At 35.2% G+C, this 18,488-nt stretch overlaps 1 protein-coding gene across 1 annotated transcript in view; it reads left to right on the forward strand.

Moving 5' to 3' along the window:
- Positions 1 to 18,398, forward strand: part of LOC121393934 (IgGFc-binding protein-like) — a 51,064-nt gene extending 32,666 nt beyond the window's left edge. The window contains exons 37-64 of the mRNA XM_041563786.1: positions 137 to 336; positions 430 to 810; positions 993 to 1,276; positions 1,443 to 1,714; positions 1,918 to 2,058; positions 3,361 to 3,611; positions 3,821 to 3,998; positions 4,100 to 4,208; positions 4,616 to 4,707; positions 4,925 to 5,101; positions 5,520 to 5,722; positions 6,400 to 6,544; positions 6,641 to 6,882; positions 7,140 to 7,304; positions 8,306 to 8,433; positions 8,810 to 9,078; positions 9,696 to 9,904; positions 10,820 to 10,958; positions 11,495 to 11,745; positions 12,201 to 12,330; positions 12,470 to 12,638; positions 12,743 to 12,922; positions 13,437 to 13,567; positions 14,668 to 14,867; positions 15,658 to 15,796; positions 16,731 to 16,859; positions 17,179 to 17,281; positions 17,865 to 18,398. Coding sequence (XP_041419720.1) covers positions 137 to 336; positions 430 to 810; positions 993 to 1,276; positions 1,443 to 1,714; positions 1,918 to 2,058; positions 3,361 to 3,611; positions 3,821 to 3,998; positions 4,100 to 4,208; positions 4,616 to 4,707; positions 4,925 to 5,101; positions 5,520 to 5,722; positions 6,400 to 6,544; positions 6,641 to 6,882; positions 7,140 to 7,304; positions 8,306 to 8,433; positions 8,810 to 9,078; positions 9,696 to 9,904; positions 10,820 to 10,958; positions 11,495 to 11,745; positions 12,201 to 12,330; positions 12,470 to 12,638; positions 12,743 to 12,922; positions 13,437 to 13,567; positions 14,668 to 14,867; positions 15,658 to 15,796; positions 16,731 to 16,859; positions 17,179 to 17,281; positions 17,865 to 18,141 — 5,294 coding nt within the window. The 3' untranslated portion in view covers positions 18,142 to 18,398. The remainder of the gene's footprint in view (positions 1 to 136; positions 337 to 429; positions 811 to 992; positions 1,277 to 1,442; positions 1,715 to 1,917; positions 2,059 to 3,360; positions 3,612 to 3,820; positions 3,999 to 4,099; positions 4,209 to 4,615; positions 4,708 to 4,924; positions 5,102 to 5,519; positions 5,723 to 6,399; positions 6,545 to 6,640; positions 6,883 to 7,139; positions 7,305 to 8,305; positions 8,434 to 8,809; positions 9,079 to 9,695; positions 9,905 to 10,819; positions 10,959 to 11,494; positions 11,746 to 12,200; positions 12,331 to 12,469; positions 12,639 to 12,742; positions 12,923 to 13,436; positions 13,568 to 14,667; positions 14,868 to 15,657; positions 15,797 to 16,730; positions 16,860 to 17,178; positions 17,282 to 17,864) is intronic.
- Positions 18,399 to 18,488: the final 90 nt, after the last annotated feature.

The raw sequence follows: 18,488 nt of genomic DNA on the forward strand, positions 1-18,488 counted from the left end.
TTATGTATTATATTATTTTATTTGCAGTTTCCTTTGCTTTTAAACAAATCTTCTTTATAATAACATATCCATGAATATGTAAATCATTAAACTGTAAATAATGAAAACTATAATTAGACATTTTGTTTTATTTTAGAGCCCACGTGTCAGAATCATAGTCACTTTAATCCATGCATGAGTGCCTGCCCAGCTACATGTCTCAATCTAGCTCCCACGGATAACTGCAGTCTGCCATGTACAGAAGGATGTGAATGTGATGATGGATACGTCTTAAGTGGAGGAACATGTGTTCATGAATCCAGCTGTGGTTGCTTGTATAATGGCACATACTACAGTGTAAGTAAAAAAGCTTTTGCTTACCATTTGTGCTTTTATCAAAAGGTATATTATAATACAGATTTTCATTAAATTTAATACATGTACTTACAGGAAGGAGAAATATTTGTGCAAGGAAACTGTGAGAACAGTTGTACATGTAAAGGCAATAACAATATGGAGTGTCATTCAATATCATGTGCCAAAGATGAAATTTGTAAAGTTCAGAATGGAACAATGGGCTGCTATGCACCAAGTACTGCAATTTGCCACATATATGGAGACCCTCACTACTATACCTTTGATGGAACGCTTCATCACTTCCAGGGATCTTGTAACTATACAGTCACAGAGACATGTGAAAACACATCAAACAACTTTATTGTCACAACAAGAAATGAACACAGAGGAAACCCAGACTGGACTGCCATTAATTCAGTGGCCCTCACGGTGGATGGACTGCACATACTTTTGGAAAAGAATAACATGGTTCTTGTAAGTAAAATACTAAAATCATTGCTATTACTTCTCATTATTTTTAGCTTTGCTATCATGAAATTCCTACCTTGATCTGACTTCGGAGTTTATCTGCTTTTTCAACAAATTACCCTTCTAAGTTTTATCAAATCATGGAAGGATGTGGCATGAATTAACAATTCCTTATGCATTTTTTTCAGATAAATGGTACTTCCGTTACACTCCCAGTTACTGTGTCTGGAATAAGCATTGTACAGAATGGCCAGTATGTAAAAGTGACAGCAGATTTTGGTCTTGAGCTTGAGTTTAATGGAGACCATGAGCTCTTTGTCAAGGTCAAGGAAAATTACAAAGGTACATTGTGTGGCCTTTGTGGAACATACAATGAAAACCGCAATGACGACTTCATGACACCCAATGGGACTGTTGTGTCCGACGTCAATGAATTTGGAAGCAGCTGGAGAGTACCTGATGATAACTGGATGTGAGTAACATTTATTGCTATTCTATACATGTGTACATTTCAGGAGCAAAAACTCAAGCTGACCCATAGTATTTAATAAATCCATTATGAATGATGAGTGGCATTGTGGAGATATAAAAAAAGCAGTTAATTTTATCAATTACCAAGACTGATAATTTCTTTACAGATGTGACGATACTCCTCCTTCTCCACCAACATGCTCTCCCCCGCTACTGCAAGAGGCTCAAAATAGATGCTGGATTCTAAAACAGATTGATGGTCCATTTAGATCATGCTATAGCTACATCCAACCTCATGGATACTTTGAGAGTTGTGTCTTTGACCAGTGTGTCACAGGAGGAAGCAATGAGCAACTCTGCAATGTCTTAGCATCTTATGCAGCAATCTGTGAATCTAAAGGGGTTTCTCTGGAAGACTGGAAGAATAACACCATATGTGGTAAATATTATTATTGCTTTGTGGCGATAATAAGCCTGTAGCTAAAATTGGCTGAACATCCAGATAAGTCTCTTCTGTTATAACTTGACCTGTAAAGTCTAAAGCCTATCTGTTACAATACAAGTTTTAATCAACTAAACACAATATAAAAAGAAAACCTTTGCTATGCTAAACAATATTGCTTACATGTTGCTTTTTATTAGATCCCACCATCACCACAACGACTGCAACTACAACTGGTGTCACCACAACAACTGCTACTACAACTGGTGTCACCACAACAACTGCTACTACACCTGGTCCCACCACTAGGACACCTGCTACCACAACAGGATACATTTCATGTAAGTAAATTAACATTATTGCATGCATGCAGCCTCAAATTCAATAACATTAACAGTTTTTGTTTTGTAAAAGACGTTTTGTATGTAATAAGCAATGTGATGTAATGTGAATACAAAAATTGGCATATAAGAGCTTTTATTATAAAGTTTGCTAATTTTTCCTTGCTTTTAAAGGTCATCTATGATTTTCTGTGCTTATCAAAAGCAGAAATCTGTCCCTCCAATGACAACCATTAGAAGTGCCTTGAAATGTTGATTATAATTCAGGAGGAGTATTTACTAATACTAGGGGCTGTATTTTAAATACAGAGAAGCCTTGCTCTTATCATTCCCTGAATGAAGTGCAGGTTAGAGGTTGTGCCATTACATGTGCATCCTACCCATATATATGCAGCGCTAGCAGGTGCTGATCATACTGTATACAGTAACTGACGCAACTCCATTTTGCACATATAGTTGAAACAACCAGCACAGGGGCAAGGTGCACATTATCTGGCAAATTTGCTTTTGTCATATAACCTATAACTAAATATTTTGACTGCACCAGAAAAATACTGGATTCTGTTATGGTTTCTCAGATGGATATCCGATTTGTGCTACTACACAAATCCCTTGCACCAGCTAAAGATAAATGGATTGTCAGAAAGGAAACACTGGGGCTCATTTATAAACACTGGACAAATTTGCACCTGGGCAGTAACCCATAGCAACCAATCAGATGTTTGCTTTCACTGTTCAACCTGCAGCTGGCAGAAAAAGATCATCACTGATTGGTCGTTATGAGTGATGGGCAAATTTGTCCAGAAAAATGAATGAAACGCATTGAAGTCAATGGGCGGCAAAATTATTTTGTCACGCGTCAATTTCGACGCCCGTGACAATTTTTATATGTGCGCCTATTTTGTCCAAATGCATTAAAGTCAATGGGCGTCTGAATAATTCTGATGCATGATAATTTTTATAAGCTATTTTTTTTGCCGCGGCTGATTTTTCACCTGCGAATTTTCTTGACAGTTTCGCAAATTTATTCGCCGGCGCCTGCTGAATTTATTCGCCCATCACTATTTGCTATGAGTTATTGCCCAGGTGCTTTCTTGTCCAGTGTTTATCAATGAGCCCCACTGTCGTTTGCATTAATTATAATGCTATCTATCTATCTATCTAGTAATATTTTGGCGATATGAAACGTGTGGCCAGAATGAACGGCCAACATACTGCTGCACTGTCTTTTCTAACATACAGACATACTGGATATGATCAGAAACCAAAAAGGTCACTTAATGCTCTTGTACTTTATTTCAGCCGACGCCTCCTGCAGTGCCTCTGGAGATCCTCATTACAACACATTTGATGGTGCAGTTCATCATTACATGGGAAATTGCAGCTACACTCTGTCCAAGCCCTGCAATGCATCATCTGCCGGCCTTCCAGATTTCCATGTCTACACCACTAATGAGCACAGAGATTCCAACACCAAAGTGTCATATGTTCAATCAGTGCATATTGAAATTTCCGAGGATGAATTCACAATACTGAAAAACAAAAAGTTTAATGTAAGATATTTTTCTCAAATGTATATGTGGCATAAAGGATTTTTAATCATTGATCTTATTATTATATTATTATGTAAGGTTTTGCTTTAAAATAATAAAAGACTATAGGAGAGTGACAAAAACGTATCTGCCACAGGTAGAATTTAAAGTCTTAACACATTTTCTGGATTTGAACTGACTCTGACATAATACGTTATCATCTATTACAGATTAATGGAAGGAGATCAAATCTGCCCATGGCAATAAAAAACAGTTATAGCGCTTACATCAATGGAAATTATTTGGTTTTTGAAACTGATTTTGGACTACGGGTTAGGTTTGATGGAAATCATTATGTTGATATTTCTCTGCCTTCGATCTACAAGGGCCATCTCTGCGGATTGTGCGGTACGTACTCAATATTTGTCAACATTTAGGTTGGAAACATGAATATCAAAAAAATCCAGTGATTGCTAAACGATATGCCATATAACTGTTTCCATTTGCAGGCAACTATAATGGAATATCTGGGGATGATAATGTTAAAAAAGATGGAAGCATGGCCACTGATACCAAGGATCTTGGAGACAGCTGGATAGTATCATCTAATGAGACACAGTAAGTAAAATCAGACTTACACTGATTTTGATATCTAAGGTGTAAATTTATGTTCAAGATTATTTAAAAATCTTAAATAATATGAACAAAAGATAATTTATATAGATCAAAATATATTTTTTTTAGTATGCTCTAGTTGGCTATGACACATTCTTATTCTCTCTGTCAGTTCAAATAAGCAGTAAAAGACCAAATATCCCTCCATCTCTGCCTTTTAGAAACATATTTAAGTTGATGTTTTTCTTTTATGCAATTTACAAGCCTCTATTAGACCTATAGTTGGACTGTTGTACCAGCGATTTAAAGAAATGTTTTTTTAATTAATTAAAACAAAACTATGTTGCCAGAAGTGTAAGTGCATGTGTACTTCATTTTAATTGAACTTTGCACTATTTATTATTCTCTAGATGTGGAAGCCAAGATCTAGATGTATGTGATCCACTTTTGAGAGAGGAATACTCAAGAAATACAGCCTGCGGTATAATAAAAGACAATACAGGTAATCACCATAATTATAGTATTGTATATGGATTTGAATGTATGTTTCCCTTTGCTGCATGAAGTTTATATTACTGCATGTACATGTTTGGTGTCTGACCACAATTGTCTCATAAAACAGCTGTACTGTTGACTACTAACTATAAACAACATTAGTAAATTTTGGATTATCAATTTACCAATTAGATTTTTTCTTAACTTTTCACACAAACACTTAGGAATCTTCAAGAATTGCCATGCCTTAGTAAATCCAGACAACTTCTTTGAGAATTGTGTTTTGGACATGTGCTTCACGGAAAGCAAATCAACCTCCTTATGCTACGCGGTGCAGGCCTATGCTCAGCAGTGTGCAAATGCTGGAGTCTGTACAGAGTGGAGATCGGCAACATTCTGTCGTGAGTATTTAGCCAAACGTCAATATTTTTACATTTTCATCTTATAAGAATATTTCACCAATCTATACTTATTAAAAAAAAACTTGAAGGAAGGGGGTGCCAGAAGAAACTAGTGATGATCGGCTGATGACTACTTGACTAATACTGTCTAATTCTTTGCTACTAGCAGTACTTCAGATAATTCAGATAATCAGATCATTTTTTTTTTTTAAAGTTCGTTCAGACCCAACAATTCACTGGGGCTTTATTTGCAGACCAATAGAGTCTACACAAACATACAATCAGGGCTCATGCATTCAGCTCTTTAGCTGTGTTGCAAGGCTGGGAGATGTCAATGATGACATTAAAGATGCCGGCTTGGCATACTATAAGTAAATATGTTGTATATGAGTTCAACCCTTTGTGTACTCTCTTATAGCCCTGTCTTGCCCTGGTGGAAGCCATTACCAAACCTGTGGAACTGGATGCCCTGCCACTTGTCACAACCTATTGTCAGAAACAGAATGCAAAGCTTCCACAGTGGAGGGTTGCTTCTGTGATGAAGGCTATGTCCTTAGTGGAGATAGATGTGTGAAGGAAAGCGAATGTGGTTGCACAGATTCTGAAAACAACTCGTATCAAGTAAGTACAAACTTTCATTAGCTAGGGGTAGATTTATCAAGGGTTGAAGTGAAAATTTAAATTTAAAAATGCGATTTTCGAGCTATTTTTAGTGTACTTCGACTATTGATTAATCGTCCAAAATTTGATTTGAATTAGAAAAAAAATTTGACAATTCAAATATTGAAATGTATCATGTACTGTCTCTTTAAAACTTTGACCATTTGCCATCTAAAACCTGCCGAATTGCTGGTTTAGCCTATGGGGGACCTCCTTTTTGGAGTCCTTTGGTAGACTTTGAAAAAAAAAAAAGTTTTTTTGGGGCAAATCCTTCTATTCGAATTCGATCGAATGTGGCAAAACTTTGATTCAAACTATTCGAATACAGCCTATTCCCCCAAAGTTTAAAACATTGATTTTTTTTTTTATAAATTTTGATTTAGAATGATTGATTCCCCTTTAACTCTACCAATATCAATTTGAGCAAATCCCCTCAATGTGCTAATTTAATAATGCTGCCAAATAAATAAGCTGCTAACTTATTTGCAGTTCATTTTTATACTATAGAATTGTATTGTTATATCAGTGTTTTTTTTAAAGAAAGGTACAACTAGTACCTGTAGATTAAAGAGTTGTTTATGCAACTAAAAAATCTTCTTATTTCATTAATTTAATAATTATTTTTTTTTTATTTTCAGCTTGGAGAAAGCTGGTTCGCCAATGATGACTGTTCTGAACGCTGCACGTGTAACCAAAATAATGCCATTTCCTGTACACCATGGAAATGCGGTGTGTTAGAAAAATGCGAGTCCAAGGATGGAGTTCTAGGATGCCAGTCATCTGGTTGGTTTTTTATTATTCTGAATACAGTCTGGAAAAAAATAGTCTGAAGGTTCTGTGGGAATAGTTTGTCAATTGTTTTTAATATTTTTATTGCAGGAAGAGCTTCTTGCCATGTGTCTGGAGATCCACATTTCTACACCTTTGATAAAGTAATGCACAGTTTCATGGGTACCTGTACATACACTATACTTCAAGTCTGTGATCCCCAAAATGTAATCCCTGTGACCATCAGTGGGAAAACTGAAGAGCGTGGACAACGTGCTGCTTCCTACCTTAAGGAAGTTTACATTGATATCTATGGCATACGCATTACTTTGCAAAAGGCCAGAAAAATGATGGTAGGTATCAGTATGTAGCACACATTGCTTTTCATTCAAATGATGACATAAAATGCCAATGAGAAGCCAATTAGGCTGCATCAAGGGGTCGCACCAACTCAATTTTTAATGTACCAGGTTTCTGTTTCAGGACGGTTGCACTTTTGTGGAGTTTAATGCATTCATTTTAGAACACTTTAGGCAAATCATCACAACAGTCTATTTGGAGTCTATTTGGAGCAGAAACATAATAATTAATTGTCTCACTGCAATAATAGGTTGAAAATCAACAAATCCAAACACCATGGTCAGAGCATGTGAGAGGCGTTTCCATTGGGACAGTCGGGCTATATTCTGTTGTGGAAACTGACTTTGGACTGATAGCAAAGTTTGATGGAGACCATTACCTTGAAATCATCCTCCCAGAATCGTACTTTGGAAAGGTAACGTCATGCACTAAATATGCGTTTGTGTGAAAATATCTTTGTCAGTTAGTCAGTTCTCAGTTTTCAATGCTGGGTAATTTGAAAACGAAAATAATATATGGCAAATGTCTAAAAGAAAAAGAAATAAGTAAATTTGATATTTTATTTCCATCGCTTTGATATGTTTATATTTATTATCATCTTATATCTGGTTCCCTGAGAAAAAGTTTCAAAAACTCAAAATCACTAGAGGGCGCCAAATTGTTCGCTAGCCTTCAGCTCTGGGCTGGCACTTCAAAAAATTCTTCAAAAAAGACACCGCCCTTGGATACTTTCATGCAGAGTACTCAGTTGCCATCTTCTGCCAGATATGCCATGTGCTCTGCTTAAATTGGCACATGGGGTGTCTGGAAGTAATAAAATGGTGGTTAAAAGTAGAAAAGTACCACATGATAGTGCTTTTTTTCTAAGAAGATAAGCAGTAGCCCAGGGTGGATAGTAAATAATTAGCTGTTATAGTCACCTGGGAGTGTGTAACAAAATGGCAGCCCCCGCTTTGGGTTTTCTTCTCCAAATGAATCTTATGCCTAGCATATAGCCTACTGTATATACAAGTACTTCCCAAGTAATTTAATTTGCCATTTGTATTTTAAGAACTATATTTATGTAAAAGCTGTTCATGTACCATTACCATATAAGTACATTTGTCAACTGATTAAAAGATCTACATAAAAGCTAATGGTGGTGACATACTCAGAATTGCTCCTCCGTAGACTTGAATAGTAATTACCAGGATCAGGCCAGTGAATTTGCTGATCAGACTATTACATTTAAAAAAACCTGTCTGGAAAAGTTTTTTTAAATAGAAAGCATTATTTCAAAGCAATGCTCAAAAGCCCATTTTAAATGTGTTTTATTAATATGTATTAGAAGTAGCTTTTCGGCGTGTTTTTAATAGTGTTTAATGATTTCCTATAGAGGGATGTTTTTCCAACCAATTTGTGTTTATGTAAATGCAGGTATGCGGTATGTGCGGTAATTATAACGGCAGACAGGATGATGAATATCTTCTTCCAAATGGTCTTCAAGCAATAAATGTGACACACTTTGGTAATAGCTGGAAATCAGAGAAAGACAGCGACAAAAAGTAAATATTTTTGCTTCATTTAAATAGTCTTTAGTCTTTAAATTGTTTTTTAATTAACAGGACCAAGTGCAATCTTCAGTGAGCATGTTTTAGCTAAAGCATTATTATTAGAAAACCTTATAAAAGGCACCCTGATAGAGAATCCCATGAACATGTATAGCATTAGTATAAACTGAAGTGATAAACTCCCATGCTTGCTCTGCACTCTAGCAGCTCCTTTTCTCTTATCCTGCCTTATTCCTCCTGTCCTCTTTTTCCATATCCATTCATGTTCCATCAAATATAAACACCCATTGTGTATTTATATTCAAATACGTATTTATATATTGTGTTATATTATTTATAATAACCAAATAAAATATTATTGTACCGACAGTTGTGTAGATGATGGAAGACAAGACCTTGGGCCTCCATGCAAGGCTGCACAATTACCAGCAATAGAAAATCAGTGCAATGCTCTTCTCTCAGACACCTTCAAACCTTGTCATCATTTGATCGACCCACAGCCATTTGTTAAGAGCTGTGTGTATGACATGTGTAGATACAATGGCATGCAGTCCACACTCTGTGCAATAGTACAAGGCTATGTTGGTGTATGCATGACGCATGGAGTGAAGCTTAAATGGAGAAGCAACAAACTGTGTCGTAAGTACAATAATTAGGAACTGAAATCGACTATTAAGTTCTTGCTTTAGTCATCTGATATATAGCAGTGTATGCTATGAGGTGACCCTCAGTTCTGTAGACTGATTTCATGCAGAGAAACTAAGTATATCCTCTGGCAAACATTATAACTATGTTATAGCCATTTAGATATCCCAGAATTCTGTTTCAAAGACCTTTTTTTGTAGATGATCTTTAAATGGAACCTATTATTCTATGCTGTTCCTATTGAACTGCCAGCTGGTTCTGTTAAATTTTGCATTTTGAACATATTTTGTGGGGTTCTGGCTGCAGGTTAGTCTAGCGTCTTGAATGTCCTAGCTCTCTAACTAACTAGAGATTATATTTATCACTGCATTGGGTGCATTGGAGTTGGTTACACATGCATTAGACATAGAGAGCCAGCATCAGTGCCTATATTTCAGTGTCTTAAAAATATAACTGCTAACTATACAATCATGGATCACAGTTAATTGTCCCAGTAATCTGATAACACCCACACTTAGAGAAATGTGCTTTTATTAATGTCTGTAATATTTAGCCTCAGAATAATGATAACATCAATATGACTGATAGCTGTAAATATTTCTCTCTTCCAGCTTTATCCTGTCCTTCTCACAGCCATTACACCGACTGTGCATCACTATGCCCTGCTACATGCAATGACATCTATGCATCTGCTGTTTGTGACAAGCCAGAAGCATGCACAGAAGGTTGTGTCTGTAATGATGGATATGTGCTTAGTGGAGACAAATGTGTCTCTCTCAAAAAATGTGGGTGCCGAGATTCCAAGAATAATTACTTTAATGTAAGTACGGTTGATATGTTTATTACTCACTTGAGAGAGTATTATATTTATTTAACTGCTCAGCTTGGTGTAATACTAGTCGTTGATTTACATATAAATATATAGCTGAATTGGGTTACTGAAATACAAAATTTAGGACTGTTCAATACATCAGAGGGAACATAAATTGCCTTAACTTCACAGGGACCCAGAAAGAAGGTTTCAGGTGACAGGTGTTTTCAAATAGTACACCCTTTTTAATTATTTTACTGTTGTTCTAAAATTGATGTTTAGGGGGTTATTTACTAAGCTCCGAATACCCGAAATTCCCCGAAATCCGAAATATTCGCGATTTTTTTGTGTTATAATAGGCTTTTAAAAAAAATCACAAATTTTTAGTAATTTATTAAACCCCAAGGGCTAAAAAGCCCGAATATAAAAACACAGCATCTAAAACCTGTCGAGGTTGCATAAAAGTCAATGGGAACAGTCCCATTGATTTTTGGTTGTGTCGGGGGTTTCGGGCAATTTCACAATGTTTTCTGAGCTTTCGGGGAAAAATCAAGAACAAATCTTGAAAATTGGAGGTTTTCCCGCAAAGGTAATTATCGGGAAAATATAATAATAAACAAGCGGCTTAGATCGGAATTTGTAGCAGCCGATATTGAGATAAATTCGGACCTTGATAAATAACCCCCTTAAGGTTTAGTCTTCTGTCTAAATCCAGGGGCAGACTCTGGACTATCACCATTTAATGAATCCTAATATAAGAAATCATTCTGGTTTAAAGAAATGAACTGATCATGACAAAATAAAAAACAAACTAAATATAGCAAAAATAAAGGGGAATTGGATACGTTTCAAGGCAGTGACATAAACAAACAGTAAAAGGTTTTCCTTCTAGTTACATGCCACTAATTAATGTTTTCCCTGCAGGTGGATGAGACCTGGCTTACATCAAACTGTAAAGAAGTATGTAGTTGTAATGGAGCTGGCAAAATAATCTGCAAACCTCATGGTTGCTCACATGGAAAATGCGGTCTCAACAATGGAAAATATAACTGCAAACCCACAGGTATGTGCAGTGGTGAATGAAATCAATGAAAGTATATGCAGCAAGTTATTGATCATTTCAAATATCATTTTTATTCTATGCACAACTGTCAGTCATGCTGAGTTCTGATTTCAGTAACTTAAACGTTAAAGTATTTGTAGGGTGATTATCAAGAATGATGTTTTAAATCACAGATTCTAAGGCTGAATTACTGATACAGATGTTAAATATTATGACAGAATGAAGGATCTTGATATATATATAGAGATAGATATAGATATATATATATATATATGAGACTTCTAGTTAGTTAGTCTCTTAAAACAATCCCCCCCCCTCCGCCAAGGCGTTTGCAAATGGTCAGAACGTCTCGCCACTTTCTTACAACATCATATGACTACATTTACCACGACAGTTCCCACACAGAATGAAGGGGTTCTTGCTCTTCTCCCAAGCCAATTGTGCTGTATTTATTTCATATGATTGTTTAATATGCCACTATTACAATTATATTTGCCCAGCTGTATGACTTGAATTCTCCTGTCCTATTCCTGCAGGTTATGCAAAGTGTCACATTACTGGAGATCCACATCATAAAACCTTTGATCGCCTAACACATCATTTCCAGGGGAAAGAGAGTTATGTACTGACTCAGACATCTTCTGTCTTGCCTGATTTACTACAACCATTTTCAATTGAAGGCAAAAATGAGCCAATGAACAAATACAGTAAATTTACCCTGATAAGAGAGATGCGTATTAAGGTTTATAATCACACCATAATATTTTCACAAAAGAAGAAACTTGTGGTAAGTCTTACAAATCTTCCATAAGAGCTAATATAATAAACCTGCACATCTGCCTGTTTCAGCTGATTTTAAGAAGGTGAGGCCTTCTGCTGTCATGGTCTGTCCTGCAACAAGGCAGGGAGAGGAGGGATCTCAATATATTTTTCTTTTTCTTTTTATGTATGTGCACCCTTGTAACTGAACTGTTACTATGTTTAGTTGTAAAAATAGGTAATATTAGAACTTCTCTTTATAGCTTGGAAATGGGAATGTTAGTTGGTGAGGATTCAGTCAATATATATATATATATATATTATGCTCAAATATAGACAAACAGGAGCATGTCTGAATCCTGAATACCTGAAAATGGAAAAATAGATGGTTACTAAATATAATGTTAAATTATTGTAATTTGTCATTTGAAATACATTACTTGCGCATATTTCATTCTTATTTTTCTATCTCTCTTTAACTAGTTGGATGGTGTAAAGACATCGCCTCCAATTAAACTTAAAGAAGGAATACACATATATCAGAGACCATCAAGAATCTACCTTGAGACTGATTTTGGAATGTCTGTTAGCTTTGATGGCAACCAGAATGCAGGTAAGAACACCCAAAAGCCTTAGTGTATAAGATATACACAGTTTTACTATTTTTCAATTACTATTGAATTATTAACCTACCCTCCTGTACAAACACACACATATATGTTTTTTCTTGTATGTTTTGTTGTCCCCTTCAGAGATTACTGTACCCAATACGCATAAGAATGTTCTAGAAGGTCTTTGTGGAAATTATGATGGGCGAAGTTCTAATGATTTTAGAAGGCCAGATGGATCACAAGTGAGAGATGTGGTGTCTTTTGGTGAAAGCTGGAAAGTTAAATCATCGAAATCAGATTCCAGAATTAGGTAATTATGCAATTTTGTGTTCGATTTTAGCCTCTCATCCACAAAGTCTAAATATTTGGGGGAAATGTAATTGTACTTAACCTCTATAATTATCTTTCTTGAAGGAGAGACATTGGATTAAGAGAGGAAGAGGATATTTTGGACTTAGACACAGGGGATAATTTAGCATGCTCAGCCTCAGAGCTTGCTCATTTGAACAGCACATCATTCTGTGGAATGCTTAGAGATACTAATGGACCATTCGAAACTTGTCATGCACTGGTTGATCCAGAAGTCTACATCACGTAAGTATTCTAGAAAACATTATGCATTTTAAAAACTCACCTCTTATATTCCGACAACCATATGACCATTGCCAACCATCTGTAACATGGCACCTTAAAATTACCAGTTTGACTCAACAAGGTCTGGTTCAATCACATCAACGTTATTTTGGCAAAATGGAATATGGCATTAATGAATATCTGATTTTATGCATGTTCATAACTTTTGGATCATTGATTTTACTGTGACTCTATTACTGATTTACATATATATCTAGAATAACTTTCCTTGGGAGGAAGAATATTCTCCATACCTTCTACCTGTTCTAAAAATAATAACAATAGTTAAGACCCCTATATGCAATTTAAGCATCCCTTTTTCTTTTATTATTATATGTTCCCCTAGAACACAAGAAGGTTGATTTCTTAGAATATGCACAAAATCACCTCCAATTGATTTTGTATTGTACTTTTTACATATAGTGAGAATAATATAATTGGTGCTGATGTCCAATTTGTTTTTTTTTTGTTAAAGGAACTGTCTTTTTGATACATGTGCCGAATTTAGAAATATGGAATTGTTTTGCTCTAATCTTGAGCAATATTCACTCGCCTGCCAGGATAATGGCACAACACTTGATGGCTGGAGAGAAAAAGCTGGTTGTGGTAAGCAAAATAACATTAAAATATTTATACAAGTATATATATATATATATATATATATATATATATATATATATATATATAGATATATATATATATATATATATATATATACAGATATATATATATATATATATATATATATATATATATATATACACACTATATATGTATACATTATGGGGTCTTTTTACTGGATTTATTTTCATGAATCAATTTTTTTCTCTAAAAATTATTATTTTTATTTAAATTTCTCTAAAACTGTAAAATATTGAGATTTATTAAGTGTAAAAATCTCAAACCTAATACAAAACTTGCCAAGTCAAAGATCTCTTATCACATCAAGGTCCTATATAAGTCAATGAAAGTTTCCAGATTTTTTTTTTTGTTAGTACTTCTCCGAAAAACTCGAATTGTCTGAGATTTTAGAGGTTTTCAGATCTCTTATTCATTCATGGTTTTAGAGAAATAGAGTTTATTCATGGTTTCAAAAACCTCTAAAACCACTAAAATGAGAATGATGATAAATTCCTATGTTGACTGTTTGTCTTGTCACCTAACTAGATTAGACCTATAGATTAGATATAATTACAACTGTTTATACTCCTAAGTTTATATTGCACATTAGACAATGAACCCAAACTTTTAGGGGGTTATTTATCAAAGTCCAAATTTATCTCAATATTTTCTGCTGCAAACTCGGATCGGGTTTTTTACGCTTATTTATTATTACATTTTCCCGAAAATTTGGGTTGAGGGAAAAAATATGATTTCACGATTTTTTTTAATCCGATTTTCAAGATTTTTTCGGATTTTTTTGCCTGAAAACTCAGAAAACTTCGGGGTATTGCACGAAACCCAGCGCACATCAAAAAAATCATTGGGACTTCTCCCACTGACTTATATGCAACATTGACAGGTCTGAGATGCCGGATTTTCTGATTCAGACTTTTCCATCCTCCGGGTTTAATAAATTCCAAAAAATTTGTGATTTTTTAAAAGTCTGATTTTATAAAAAAAAAAAAAGCACAAATTTTTTTCAGATTTTTGCATTCAGAGTTTAGTAAATAACCCCTCTAATGTTGTATTGTTTCTGCAAACAGATCTTCCATGTGCACCTAACAGTGAGTACAGCAAATGCATGAGCGCCTGTCCTGCTTCCTGTAGCAATATGGCATCAGAGGCAGAATGTGAAGCACCTTGCTATGAAGGCTGCAAGTGTAGTGAAGGTTACATTCTTAGTGACTTTGAATGTGTTCCCTACAAGGAATGCGGATGCACATATCTTGACAAGTATTACCAGGTAAGACAAGTCTGTTTAAACAATTAACATTCATATTGCTCAGTTTCAGAACAATGATTGATTCAGATGTTAGTAGATAATGTCATACCAGACTATAGCATGTAGCAAAGTTAGGTTTTGCAAAATTAGAAGTATAGCAGGGCCTAGTGGATTTGAAAGGCAGCAATGAAGAAACATTTGTGATTATGTTATCTCTCCGCGTGAGACTTTTTTGTACAAGGTAGCGTTGCAATCCACCTCCAGCTTCTTCATAAGATTATACTTCACTAGCAGAAAATCAAATCATACTGAATCATGAATGCCTTCAAAATCAATATATTATTTTGGGATAAGTGCAAGAGCCAGGGTTACAATGAATTGGTGAAGCAGTTTAAAACCAAAACATAATTCTGTTCCTTAGGCAATAGGGGCAAAAGTCATTGGCCTCTAAGCCCAAATTTACAGCAGTATAATAAGCCATACCATTATATGAACAATCTAATAAAAGGTGCAAAGCTTTCTACTGGTCCAATTACCTATGGCAAATAATCAGCAGGAAGCATTCACTGGTCACCTGTTCGCTTTCAAATTAGATACTATTGCTCTTCAAATATTTATAAGAAGCAATGTCTTGCGGAAACTACCTAAATATATTTTTTGCTTTTATGTAGTGTTGTTGATAAAGATACCTTTGTTTCATTTTGCAACACTTTAAAATATGATTGTAAAGTGTATGGCATTTGGCGGAATTATATAAAAGATGCTTACTTTGAACTGAATGCATTCGTATAATCATACTTGATGTTTGCAGTATGGAGAAGTCTTCATGACAGATGACTGTACTCAGAACTGCACATGTACAGACACTGTATCTGTAGTTTGCTCCAACATCCAGTGTGAATCAAATGAGATCTGCGCAGCAGCAAATGGGATCCGCGGATGCTATATTCGTAAGTATCTTAAATGTCTGTTTCCATCGAAATATTAAAATGATCTGCTTTAATATGGGAGCTGACTTTCACATAAATAAATAGATGAATTGATAAATATTTTTTGAAAAAGAATGTAAACTTGATCCTACTAATCTGAGGTCTTTAGACCCTTCCAGTTCAGGCTGGCCCTTCTTTTGCCAAGAAAGAAATGGACTCACATGTTCTTAACAAGATCAAAGACTTGTGAAAAACCTGACCCTAACAGAAACTTTTCTGTAGATCCTAGAATTACCAAAACTGTAGTTTAATCAACACACAGATTTCACTGTCTTCCAACACTTTAGGCCTCATAGGAGGACCAGCCCCACAGTTTAGGAACCACTGCTATATAAGCGTGTGTTATTGTTGCCCATAGCGTGCATTTTGGTTGTTCTACATTTGTGGCCACACAAGGTGACATAAGAAAAGGAGCTGCAAGACTGGATATTGTCATTTATGTAATCACTTGAAACAGGAACATTTTGGTAACTAGTATCTTTTATTGCTATCATGCTAAGTATGCCCTAAAAGGTAAGGGATTTTAACTAGATTTACCTATGTTTCAAGTAGGCAGCAATAAAGGGAGCAATTACTTTTGCAGTCACTCTAAATACAGGCGTTTCAATGGAAACCAACTTACTTAGGACTCAGATTGCTGCACCACTGACATGGAGAAAATTGCATAGTAGTGCAAAAGTATCCCTTTAATTTACATTTTCATAACATAGACAAGTCTTATCACAATGAAAATCCAATGGTTACATTTCATGGCGTAATACTTCTGTACTTGAGATTCTCAGTCTAATGAATCACTTTTGTCTCTAGTGAATCACTTTTGTTACAATATAACATTGACTTGTTTATTAAAAGGGAAAAGACTGCTATCATAATCTGCCATTTTTTTCCATTATAGCTGGGCCTTGCCTTGAAAACCCTTGTGAAAATGGTGGCACATGTGTTGAAGGCACAATGAATTCAACTTCTATGTACTGTGTGTGCCCTGAATCTTATTCTGGAGAATTCTGTGAAGCTGAAGAGAAAAGTAATTATACGCTATTTCTATATAAACAGAAAACAAAGAAAAGGTTATTAGTGTATTGTGAACAGAGATGATCAACACATTAGCCTAGAACTTAGAATATTTGATATTCTGTTGTGGAAATTACATTGACTTCATGACCCAATAGCGGGGAACTCCAGAGCTGCAGTTAATGAGCAGAATTCTCTTGTGCCATAATTTTCTTATTATTAATTGGAAAAATGTTATATTCCATCATATAATAGAGAATGGAAATAGTAACTAATACACATATTCAATAGACACAACATTGTTGATATCTGTGTTTTCTTTTTTGTTACAGAGTATGACAACAGCATTATTTACATTGTCATTGGAGTTGTGGTTGGAGTCTTGGTGATCGGCTTTTTCTTTGTTTTTGCTGCCTTTTGCTTCTTCAGAAACCAGTAAGTACAGAGAGACAAGGGCATAACATAATTCCTTAGAAATAATAATATCTCAGCTCTTTGCTATTAAATGCTCACATGGCGAGTCATACTAAACGTCCATGTTTAGATTTTTGCCTTCTCACCTTTATCTTATGCTGGTGCCCCCTGCTAGCTTTTTGTATGGGGATTTTAACACTATAGGGGAGTAAATATATTCGGCAGGCGCGTATTTGCGGCGAGTTCCGACGCCGCCGACAATTTCGATTTGTCCATCACTACAGGGAAGGCTGTTTGAGATAAAAAGGAAGATCCTGGCTAGCCAGAAAACAACAAGCTTAGCAAGAAATAATTTAAAGCTTCTTCAGTAACATCTTCACTAAAGCTACAGTAAACATAGAAAACTATATGTGTTGACATGTTGTGATAGAAAGCATTACTTGTAAAATTATTGCAGACTAACAGTTAACATGGGTGCGGACACTTGTGTTTGCTTGTGTGCTACCGCGGGCTTATCCATGTCTATGGCAAACTGTTTTCAACTATAGGATAATTCTTAGACCAACTACATCAGAAAATAACTATTTCCATTTTTTATTTTTAGGGGTAGTAAAAAGCACCTTCTCGAATCACAAAGCTCTGAAGACGGAAGTGTTAGCTTGTCTAGAATATCAGTGAATCCTGGAGACACATCTATATATAATGAGCCAGATTTAACCAATCTAGCATTTGAAGAAGATTTTCCACAGTCTGGGGCTATGAAAGTGACAAACAACACAAATGTAAAAACCTCAGACAAAAGAACAAGTGAACAGAAGTCAGCAGACAATGCAAAGGCATCAGAACAAACCACCACCCGTCACAATCAAACACAGTTTTAAACTAGCAGCACTTTATGTTAACTTCAGAATAAATCATAAAAAAAAAAATTAAAAAATGAATTATATTATAATCTGGTATGCTACGCAAAAACCAATGCACTTGCAATGTAATTGTCTTTATGCTGATTTTATTGTAACATTCTTGCAGCAGAGACTCATTTGCCCAAATGCAGTGATTCTACCGTTGTTATTATGTTTTTTTTTTTTTAAAAAAATTGTAATATGAAATGTTATTTAAAATAAATATATCTATATTCTCATATGTGCAAAATGTTAATGATTTTCTTGTTTGGGTCCTGTTCAAAATTTCTCAAGCCAATAAAGCTTTTGCTGCAAGTACAGCATTT

Source organism: Xenopus laevis, chromosome 5L, assembly GCF_017654675.1.
Source record: "Xenopus laevis strain J_2021 chromosome 5L, Xenopus_laevis_v10.1, whole genome shotgun sequence".
NCBI classification, from domain to species: Eukaryota; Metazoa; Chordata; class Amphibia; order Anura; family Pipidae; genus Xenopus; species Xenopus laevis.